At 42.6% G+C, this 12,223-nt stretch overlaps 1 protein-coding gene across 1 annotated transcript in view; it reads right to left on the bottom strand.

Annotated features, from left to right (window-relative positions):
• Positions 1–738: 738 nt before the first annotated feature.
• Positions 739–12,223, bottom strand: part of iqck (IQ motif containing K) — a 25,908-nt gene continuing 14,423 nt past the window's right edge. Inside the window, exons 9-10 of the mRNA XM_062439499.1 lie at positions 2,182–2,423; positions 739–866 (exon numbers count right to left, since the gene is read on the bottom strand). Coding sequence (XP_062295483.1) covers positions 2,221–2,423 — 203 coding nt within the window. The 3' untranslated portion in view covers positions 739–866; positions 2,182–2,220. The remainder of the gene's footprint in view (positions 867–2,181; positions 2,424–12,223) is intronic.

Here is a 12,223-nt window from a genome sequence, read left to right as displayed (position 1 = left end):
TCACTTCCATGAGGGTGTTCTCAGCAGACAGATCATAGTTAATGAGCTTGGCATGACATCTACACTGATCTCATAAATGTCATCTATTGACTCCAAATGACGGAAATCTGTTGTAGCAATGGAGAACTTTAATCTCTGTCATCTTCACTATGTTTTTCCTTCAATAATGAAGGTCATATAGGGCATCCTATGTGTTTTAGAGGTTTGTAGAACATTTGGCATGCTGCATACATCCAAAACAAGTACCAGAGCTGACAATGGCTAGTTGTGCATGCCCATAAACGGTCAGATTCGGATTTGTTTCATAGTTTGTTGATGTAATGTCCAGATCCACTGGAAGATGCAACTTATTGTAGCTGGCCAATCAGAAAAGCGTAAACTCCTTGGGAGGGGGGCCTCAAAGTGACAGGAGGTAAAACAGCCTGTTTAAGACAGAGGCTGAGATGAGGGGCTGTGTAAAAGATAAATAAGGCGTTTTTTGTACTGTAAATCATGCAAAGATTTTCCAGTAGAGCTTCAGATTAAAAATATACCAGTGTATATCTTTTTTTATTCCACCTCGTATGTTAAGACAAGGCTAAAATGTTTCAGTTTTACTGTCTCAACACCAGGATATAAATCTGTAAACACAGTTGTATTTTACACTTCCACTTTCAGCCTGGAATCGCAGCTCAGAGCCAGTTGTTATCTGGCTTTGCTCCGACAGCCTGGTGCCCACTCCCTCCTGCTGCCGTGTGATCCAGTTTCAGTTGGGCCCAGTGCTGCCAGACTCCATGGAGCTGGCTGCACTATCAGATGCCCCAAGAATGAAATGGGCTGCTTTATCACGTCACCCAGAGGCAGCTGTCGCCCAGGCATCCGCATACCTGCAAAAGATGATACATGACTCTCCTTATGCCTCACTGTGAGATGCTGTGCATCAGTGACTGGGGTGGTCATGAAAGCCGTCCGTCACAAGACCGCCTTGCTGCTCTGCAGAGACACTGGAGAGGGAACCACAAGTAGCCACTCAGCGTCGTTGGAAGCAAATAGTGGTGGAAATATGCCAGGAGTGCACTTTATTCACTCAGCTTAATCGACACAGAGTCAGGAGAAGACACTTTTGACCTGCACAGTCCTTTGAGTTGGCATGAAGAAGCACAAACCACAGTCAGTTGAGCAGCAGGCAGCCTTTTTATCCTTAATATTTTTGCAAGTCAAATTTCATGAACTTTCTATCATTGATCGTGACATTTAAGATGATTTTTGTTCACTAACAGCCACAAAGTCAGACAGCTCAAGGTGCTGGACTCAGACATATACTGCGATGCAGTATGTCTCACTATTAGGAACAACAAGCAGAAACCATATTAGAAAAATAGAAATATTCTAACTGTGAATATCTAAATATAAAGTCCCACACAACAGATTATGTGTCTCTTTTTTCCTCTGTGACAATTATCACCTCCATCTCCATTTCCATTAAATACATATACTATTGTTAAAATACTTATTGTTGAATATCGTATACAATATGTCCTACTTGCCTTACTGAGGCTAACATGCGACTACAAACTCAAGAAAATATATAACAGGGTTATATCACTTGTTAAGATCTAAGGAGGATATTGGATATTAAACATTCCTTTTTGCTGCTCTGTCAGATAGTTGTCAATCACCCACGTTTTATCCTCCGTTTCCCGGACAGAGTCATTTCCTTTCCTGATAAACAGGATAGACCGTGCTGCACTGCACCACAAGTCACCTTTCTTTCTGGCCTCAAATCCTGGCATGAATGGAAACACTACATCCTCTTCTGTGGAGTGATATGTATTGCTCAGGAGAAAGGAAATGACAAGTAAAGGAAATACGATTTGGTTATCTTCCAGTGAGTCATCAGCTGGAGGTGCTAAGAGGTAACAGTCTGTTACAAGCGCACCAGAGGTTTTACTCCCGACAATATAATATGTGAAACGTACTATATGGTGAAGGGAAGTGATCCATCAAAAAGGCAGTGAAAGCAATCAACTAATTAGACACGGATATTAAACCATAAATCCATGTTCAATTGGTTACAGGGGTTTTTAATGGCTTGTTTGACTGAGCACTTCAGTCAGTTTGACATCAACATAACAGAGTTTAACAGCCTCGAAACACGAAAAGAAGTCTGTAGACATAGCTAATGATTTAAGTTAATAGTACCGGCAGATGAGGTCAGGTTGTGAGTCCCCAGGAAATGAATCAGTGATGGTGCTGAGGCTGGAGATCAGTCTGTGCAGCAGTGTGGAGGCTGGGGGTCAGCCACTCACCACCCTCAGGGGTCATCTGGCTTGTGGGAGTGTGGGCCACGGTGCTCTGCGGGGTAGGAGAAACCACTTGGATGGACACATCCAAGTGGTTGCCCGTCAGAGGGCTTTCTGGAAGATCTGTGATGGCCGAGCCAACTGGAGACAAAGAAGAGCTGCATCCTTAATACAAATAGGTTTCATTGTTTCTCTGACAGACTGTAAAAAGAGAATTATGACATTTTGCTACACAGAAATTAAAATGCTCACGGAATGATCAGCTGGATCCTTAAATGTTGTGCTAAAGCTTTTTTTCTGTCAGGTTTTATAGACTTTATTCTGCAAATTATTACTTTTTAAGTACAAATGGATAATTATCCTTTTAGATAAAAAATCCTTTTTGCAACCCTTTGTTTTATTTGCAAAACTACACAGACATGTGTAAATTACATGTAATTATACCACAAGCTTTCTGTATTGATAATTGCATGTTAAAGGATAGATTAACAACTTTTCAAAATAACAGTCAACATTGAAATAGGTATTTCTTGCTGTGTTCATTCCTCCCGCTCATACTGGGGATCCTCCCCAAATGTGCTTACAATGTAAGTGATGGACAACATCCACAGTCCTCGTTTTAGGTTTATTAGAAGATAATGTGAGGCATCTTCCACAGTTTTGCACAAAAGGAGAGCTGATTTTATCCCCCCTCGCTTACAATGAAAGTGTACATTTGGGCACCTGATTATTGTTTTAGGACAGACTTGAAAAATCAGTTTTGCTATCCTAAAAGGCCTGAATGACGGTACAGTTGGTTTCTCTCTCAAAAAAAAAATCAGTTTTGCTCCATTAAAGTATAAATGATAGAAAACAACATTTTAATAAGGCCTGGGCTGAAAAACTGAGAACCTGTTAAAGATATCATGATTCAGCCAGTTACTGACACTTGTTCTCCGTGCCAGCTGCAAGGCTTTTGTGGTGGCCTTTTGTTATCTGCTTGTGAAAAGGCAACGGCTTTGACATGGATAGAGGTGATACTATGTTGAATAGACCACTACTGTACATTCGGCAATTTACACCATTCGGCCATTTACACCATGACAAAAGCCACAATCCGGATTGTAACTGGTGGCAGCGACAGATGTTTGAATTGACTGACGCACTAATGACTGTAACTGTGGTGGTGAGTCAAGTGTTATAAAGGGCTTATTATTATAGCTTGTTATAAATAACATATATATATATATATATAACATATGTATATATATATATATATATATATATATATATATCTATAAATATAATGTGGAGTTCTTTATAATAAATGAGGAAGAAACTTTAGCCAGACATGGGACTAATAACTGTAATGACGTACATGTTTATGTAACTGCTTCATCTCATGATACCATTGACAACAACATGAATTGCTATTCTTATACGAGTAGACATTACTATTAATACCATCAAGGGGAAACGTGTTTTCCAAGTTGGCTGACTACTCTTTGACCGATGATAAACATCTAACATGTTAGGCTAGAGTCAAGGACAGTCATGTGGTGATTCATGAGCTGTTGAGAGCTGCACCTGTCCAATGAGCCATGACCTTTTGACCTTGAAGTATCAGTGTGTGTCTGCTCTCTGGTTCACTTTGCTCTGCCTTATTTTTTTTCCCTATCCATCTCTGACTAATTCTGATTTCAGACTGTGAAATGTGAAATGGCAGTAGATGTATCGCATGCTGGTCTCCTTGGGTCAAACGAGATGAGTGCAGCTGTTGCTGGATCGACTTAAAGAGCGTGTATACAGTAGGGAGGGGGCTTCCCTGAATAATTTCTTCCTCTATATAACACACCCTCTCTATGCCTCTCTGTCCCTAACGTAGGTTTATCTCAGCGCCAGAGAGCAGTGCTCGCTTCATTACATCCAAAACAACAAACAGGCAAAACCAACTGCAACTTCAGCAGCACTCTCTTCCACTCCCTGCCTCCCTCCGTCACTCCCTCTGTCTGTAACCTCCCTGCCCCTATATCCTACATTTCTGATTCACTCCCATTCTCATCCATTTCAGATTCAGTTGAAGAGGTCATAAAATGGCCTCCAATGAGGACAACAGTCTGGGCAGACACTCTTGTATACTCTCAAATACTCTTACACACACACACACACACACACACACACACACACACACACACACACACACACACACACACGTCCCCAGGCCCCCTGCTAGAATGTCAGGTCAGCAGTCGTGGTGCAGTAGAGGTAGCAGCAGTTAGCAGCAGCAGCAGCACAGTGTGGCTGTGGCAACCCAGTGGAAGAATGTTCGTCGGCCCGCGTCGGCTGCAGCGAGTGCCTTTGTTGTGTGGAATGTGTCAGTGTGGAAACAACCTGCGTTTATGACACGGTGGTTCATTGTCTGCGTGTGACAAAAAACGACCAGTTTTGGTGTGGAAGTTGGAGAGGGTGCGTGTTTGTCATCTTCTACATGCACTTTCATTTAAAGTGGCTACAATCAATATTTTCATATAAACAGCGGATTACATGACTTCTTGAATTTGAAAGGGGTCATATGTAGTGCCACAGAGAATAATCACCCATCTCTGCAGTTCCCTTCAGCTCTACAGAGTTTTATAGCATCATTCAGCTCGTTGATTTGGGCTTTCTGGTTGACTACTTTACTATTTCAGTCTGTTCCACTCTCACCGTCTTGTTATCGGGCAGAACAGGCAGCTATTTTCACCCAAAAAGAAAAGCCCTTAAAATCTTTGGTGCAATATCTGCCTGGCACCAATTGACAGACAGAGTTAGAGTTAAGCTGGTTAACATAGCGGAGCATTTAACTTCTACAGACACGGATATTACCCCTTGGGCTTGGTAAAGCACAAACAAAAGCCAAAATGAGAATGAATACTGTAAACACAGTGTATCCTCTAGTTGTTTTACATGGTCGCAGAATCCGTACATTTCAATCATTTATCCATCACTTTTAGCTCTCTATTTTTACTTTTCTGTCCACTTGCTGACTAGTTTTCATCCACTCAATCGCACACAACTGGAACACGTGTTGGTAAGGTGACGCAGAAGGGTGGGAAACCAAACAAAAAGGAGAACAAAAGGTGTGTCCTGTTGTAGTTGGATGGCTACTGGCAACTGGGACAATAAATGTACAACAAAATCAGCCATACACCAGTGTATTTTTGGGTGTCCTCTGAATGTGTTTTTTTAAATGATCAAATCATAATGTAGATTTTTTTTTTTTTTTACATAAGCTGTCCTGAACCACAATTATCCCAATGTACCCTTTGGCACCTGGTGTGAGTGTGTGTGTCCAAGGACAAATTTTGTCACTCTCCTTGAGCTCTAATTCTACGTCAGTCACAGTGGACATGAGCCTGCATTCTCAGCTGCTCTCCTCTGTCCCTTGCGTGTGCACACAGTATACACACATACACACTCAAAGGCCTCAACACATTTCATCATTTTATACCTCTCTGTCTCCATCTCACTCCCTCCCTCTGCCCCCTCGTCTCTTTCTCCACATGCATCCCCAGCCCCCATCCTCTGCCCTAACTCTCTCACACACAAATAGCACCCCAGAGCCCTGCAGACATTTTTTTTCTCTCCTTCACTCGTCATCTACTCTCTCTCTCTCTCTCTCTCTCTCTCTCTCTCTCTCTCTCTCTCTCTCTCTCTCTCTCTCTCTCTCTCTCTCTCTCTCTCTCTCTCTCTCTCTCTCTCTCTCTCTCTCTCTCTCTCTCTCTCTCTCTCTCTCTCTCTCTCTCTCTCTCTCTCTCTCTCTCTCTCTCTCTTCTCTCTCTCTCTCTCTCTCTCTAACTGTCTCTTTTCTTTCTCCATCATTGTCACTGCCCTCATTCTCTCTCTCTGTGTCACTACGGTCCTCATCTCTCTGCTTCAACTTCAAACCTCTGTTTGGGATGTATACTGTATCCCTGCAGGTTTCTGTGTGTGTGCCTGTGACTGTATATCGGTGTATATAATAATAATAATAATAATAATAATAATAATAATAATGATGCATTTTATTTAAAGGCGCCTTTCAAAGCACTCAAGGACACCTACAAGGCACATAAAACACGACAACAGTACATCAAACAATATAAATCAGGTAACATTTAGTGCAAGGATAAAGAATAAATAGTGCTGTATGGGTTGATATATATGCATTCTAGCGTGTGTGTGTGTGTGTGTGTGTGTGTATGTGTTGGCTTCCTGCCTATCAGCAGCTGTTGTCAGCCACAGGAGAAAATTCAAAATCAATCGTATCGTATTGCCAGCAAGCCTCAGGCCTGGGATTCACTGATACCATGTCTGTGTGTGTAAGTGTGTGTGCGCGTGTGTGTGTGTGTGCGCACGTGCTGTGTGTGTGTGTGTGTGTGTGGTGTGTGTGTGTGTGTGTGTGTGTGTGTGTGTGTGTGTGTGTGTGTGTGGGTTCTCACCTCTGCTTTCTTGCCGGGCCCAAAATTGCTTGACAGTTTTGGCAATGTCATGGTTCTCTCTAAGTTTTTTCTGCCACTGGCGCAGCTCCTGCACATCTGAACGTGTCCTGATCTACAGCACACACACAGACACAGACACAGACACAGACACACACCACACACACACACACACACACACACACACACACACACACACACAACACACACACACACACACACACACACAGACACAGACACAGACCACAGACACAGACACAGACACAGACACACACACACACACACACACACAGACATACAGCACACGTGCGCAGGCAGCACATGCATAAATACAAATGAGCAAACATTATCAATAACTTAATTATGTTGCAGGCTAGTCAATAAGCCACAAGCATTGTCTATAAAAGTCCTATTTGGAGCACTCGCAATGTATGCTTCAATAAGTGTGTGTTTTTGTGTGTCTGTGTTCACATGCTCTCATTTGGGTGTGTTCACACTCTTGACAACAGAATGAATAATCAGTCAAATCCTGCTGCTGATCAATGCGACCTAATTGTCAGTGAGCTGTCTTTGATTCTTCTCTCTGTCCAGTCTGTAGTTAACATGAGTTATGCTTTTGTTTTTGGGGGACACTTCTTGTTGTTGCTGTGCGCTCATGTGTGGGATGCAGTCTTTCTGAGAGATTGATAAACAAGCTTGCTGTTGTAGATGAACAGAAAAATTTCCCTGAAGAGTGTATTCTCATTTTCCTTCTTCATCTCTTCCTCCTACTACGACTACTACTAGGCCTTCCTCTCCTTCCTTTTCGTCCCTCCTTTGTCTCTGGTCATCTCTTGTATTTCCTCTCCTCTCCTTCAGTGCCCAGTCTCCCCTGCCAACACCTTATTATCTCCATACTCTCCCGCACATCAATGTTTCATCCCTCTTCATCCATAAATCTCCTCTTTACTCTGTATTCTCTCCTGCGTCTAGTTTCTCCAATCCTGTTTTCCTACCTCTCCAAAAGTGGGTCTGTTATATAACATGCAGCCTGGCAAAGGGGTTGAGGAATGGGTTGTGAGCTCTGATAGTTAATTCACCGGGTGTCACAGTGCTGCAACAGACCCTCTGCTGATGAGAGCAAACCATAGAAATGGAAATGAGGGTTGAGGGTCAGGAAGGGTGGCGGGGGGGAGTGTGTCGGGTTTGCTCATTGCTTTGTGCCTGTGTGGCCATGTCTATTCAATGTCACTTTCCATTTTTGTCCTCCACAAATCTTACGCATCAAGTTCTGCTTCTGTTACTATCAGTTACTCCTGCATGAGGGAAATATTTGATGGGCTTAGGACCCCCCGTGACACTTCTTTATAATGTGTCACACACACTACATACCAGCATACAAAGACAAAAACTGTTTTTCTCAGTTCTTGGAAAGCTGACTTTTTGAATATACAAGCTTTCTACAGGATGCTGACAGTTCATGTGTGAAAGTGAGGAGACAAAAAGCTGAGCTGAGTGTATGTGTGAGTGTTTTGAAGCCTGTCTGTGTGCATCAGCACTGCTGATTAGCGGGGGTAAGGTATTGTTTTGACTGTGCACATGAAGCCAGGGCTCTGTGTGTGTGTACGTGTGTGTGTGTGTGTGTGTGTGTGTGTGTGTGTGTGTGTGTGTTCGTGTGTGTGTGTATGTGTGTTCGTGTGTCTGTATACATGCTCTCTATAAGTGTTTATACATTTAAACTTGATGTATGACACAAAATTATGTTTTTCTTGTCATCTATTTTTCCCAGTTTGAATCATTCTGATAATACAGTATATTTCTGGTTTAATCTCAATGTCACTGCACACGTGACAGAGTCTGTTTCACTGTGCACGTGAGTCACTCTACTCATGGTGTGTGCATGCATGAAGGCTGGTATTAGAGCAATTAGAATAACTAGCTGGCACTGAGAGGGTGCATGCATGCACATGGAAAAAAATCTCACACACTCCACAGTAGCACTAAAAAAAGAATCTCAATCCTATTAAGCTTTACTAGCATTTCCCCTCAAAGTTGACGCCAGCAGCAGCCCAAGCAGACCCCCCCACACTCACCACATATCCACAAAATGCATACAAGCACAACGTGACACAAACTGCGCACAGTATGCCCTCCTTACCCTCTCGCATGCACACACACACACACACACACACACACACACACACACACACACACACACACACACACACACACACACACACACACACACACACACACACACACACACACACACACACACACACACACACACACACACACACACACACACTTCAATCCCAATGCACAGCCTTAAGCCGCCTTCCTTCTTGTACAAAGCTGCCTGTGAGACTGAACTCTTCTCCTGGTCTCACACTCTGCAGCAGCACAATGGCTTCTGTTTGGAAGAACTGGCCGCAACCGCACCGACAGCCTGCACAGGACCCAGCCACCGCAGCTTCCTCTATACCCCTCACACACACAGACACACACACACACACCATTATTTTGTTGCGCAACGCTTTCATCAAAGTTTAACCAGCCAAGCAACCTGTAAATTGAATCGTGGCACTGTAGACTCAGGCGCAGTAAGTAGTTACACTGTGGCTCCATTGTCCTTTGTAAGAACACTTAGAAGTAAATAAGATTTAAAATACTTTCAATATTGCAGAGGTAAGTGGATATCCCAGGACTACATGTGTAGGCCTTTCCATCCCTCAGTCCAACTCGTTCTTCCATTCAGGACGCCCATACAGTCCCTTTACAGAAGGGGGAAGTGAGGTTGAAGCAGAGCCACTGGCTACTGGAGGTCCTCAGTGCCTGTGACAAATTTTCTGCATGAGTGTCACTGCATGGCTCTTCACCGACTAAACACTAGACCTCCATTCAAACCATTCATCTATTGCGGCCCTCGGATCATTCAGTTGGAATCATAGACCTACTTCTGCTGTTGACTATACAGCTCTCTCTCTCTCTCTCTCTCTCTCTCTCTCTCCCTCTCTCCCTCTCTCTCTCTCTCTCTCTCTCTGTCTGTGTGTGTGTGTGATTCTTTCGACCAGCTCTAGTTTATGTCAAGTGGAATACCAATCACTGGGCCCCACTTTGTGACAAAAACTAGGACTACTAATGCAAGAAGAACTTCCTCAGACACGTAAGGAACATAAGAGAGCTACTATTCTTATTTCAGTTTAATTACTAGAAATAAAATTTAAAAAACATTTTTTCAAAGACATTACATAGTTTCCTCTAAGAAAAAGAACATCTACTTCATGCAAGAAAATTTAAGAAAACTGTAAAAAATGCATTTTATTATTTCTCACACTCAAAGATGAAGTCTTATTTTGTCTGACCAACAGTCCAAAACCCCCAAATAATCAATTTACTACAATAAATGACAAAGAAAGCATGACATCATCACATTTAAGTAGCTGAAACCAAAATACTTTTTGGGATATTTGCTTAAAAAATTACGAAAACAATTATTTGGTTATCAAAATAGTTGCTGATTAATCTTTTGTCGACTGATTAATTGATAAATTGATAATCAGTTCTGCAACAAAATGATGTAAGAAAAACAGATCATGGTTGAAAACAAGATAATCAGTCACTCGTATCTTATCTGATCTGAGTTGGACTCGGGGTAGTCGAATGTGATTTACTATATCGGGTTAGGTTAGACAAGGCAGTGCTGCTCAGCACAGTGCTGTGTTATATTTAGGGCAAGGCCAACCACAACTTGTGTGTATGCTTCATAAATCTACATCTGCAAATGGAGACACTGGAAATGATTATTATAAAAGCCTGCTTCTACTGTACCTCACCACAACCACCCCGGATATTGACGGCCTACAGTAATTGTAATGCCTATTTATTACACAGCAGCCACATTACTCCCACTCAGCTGACTAGACCTGAGAGAGCCTGAGAAATCTTAGTGATTAGTGGTATGTGTTTGTGTGTGTGTGTGTGCATGTACATATGTGTGCATTACAGTAGCAGACATGGATGAATGGATTAGAGTTGGGCTAAGGCACACAGCGTAAAGAAGATTATGTAATATGTTTAGCCCTAGCAACGCTTTATAGTTCTACGTGAGTGAAACAAGAGACAATCACATTGTCTGGGTCATAGATGTGTGTGTATGTATATGTGTGTGTGTGTGTGTGTGTGTGTGTGAGAGAGAGAGAGAGAGACTGTGTCTCTGTGCGTTCTGTATCTCCACTGCTGCTCTTCCTCAGTCTTCAATATGTTTTGATGGAGATTGATAATGGAGGGATAAATTCCAATCGACAAAAATACCCTCTTTCCCTGCTTCCAGGCCTTCAATCTGTCTGTCTTTCTTACACACACACACACACACACACACACACACACACACACACACACACACACACACACACACACACACACACACACACACACACACACACACACACACACACACACACTCTGCAGTCAGCGCTGCGTCAGGCGGGTTATATAACAGAAAAGAGAGTGTAAGAGTGAGGGGAAAAGAGAGGCTATGGGGGGGTTGTAAGGTTGAAGAGAACATAGTATTTTGATAATATGATGTACAATTTGGATAAAACGTCTATAAAAATGATCATCTTGGCATCATCACTCAATTCAAAAGTCACATAAGAATCATCAATGAATCAAATGCTTTTGCACTTTTCTACAGCAAAATCCCATAATCCTATTAGTCTCATAAACCCCTAAAAACATTTCTATATTATAAACTCTCAGTCAGATTTTAGTAATGTATATCTTGTTCACTTATATATGTAATCTGTGAAGCATAGTATTTTATGACAATAGGAGAGTGCTATCTAAATAACACAGAAGTACACACAGGAACTAATGACGTTGTACAGTGCATCTGTGCTTTCCAGATGACTGTTTGTACCGATGTCCTCATCTCTGCTCTACTGCCCACTGCTGCTGTAACTGCTGTTTTTTAAGTCAAGGTACAGCAGCCACGACACAGTACAGAAACGCCTGCTCAGCTGCCTACCCTAAAATATCTCCACCCTGTATGTCTTTAATAAGTTATGATCCCTCTGTCTCTTCAAGAGGCCAACCCTCAACCTCAAACCCCTGATTGTGCAGTGCTCACAGCCTCCATGAGCATCTCAGAGGCTTCATCCTTCATCTCTTGACCTCTTCTTACCTTTACAGATGTATTTCCCTCCATCTTGCCCAATTCCTAATCCAAGGCCACTGCAGAATCAGCTTGACTCGCCTCTTTTCTCCCTTTTGTCACCCATCTATCCATCCAAAAATGTTCCAAACATAGCCCTAAGCTTCATCCTTATATCCTTCCATTCCCGCTTTGCTGTCTCTTTTTTTTCTCTTTCTGGACGTGTCTCTCTTCCTCTAAATCCCTTTGGGTAGCAGGCTGCAGTGTTATCAGTGGCCCAACTGAACCTCTCTTATTTCAGTGTAAACACAGTGAGGAGTGACAGGCAGCTGACTCACTGCTGCCACCTGATGTGAGCATAGGCTAATCGG

This window comes from Scomber scombrus, chromosome 18, assembly GCF_963691925.1.
Source record: "Scomber scombrus chromosome 18, fScoSco1.1, whole genome shotgun sequence".
NCBI classification, from domain to species: domain Eukaryota; kingdom Metazoa; phylum Chordata; class Actinopteri; order Scombriformes; family Scombridae; genus Scomber; species Scomber scombrus.
This window is presented reverse-complemented; position numbering and strand designations above follow the sequence as displayed.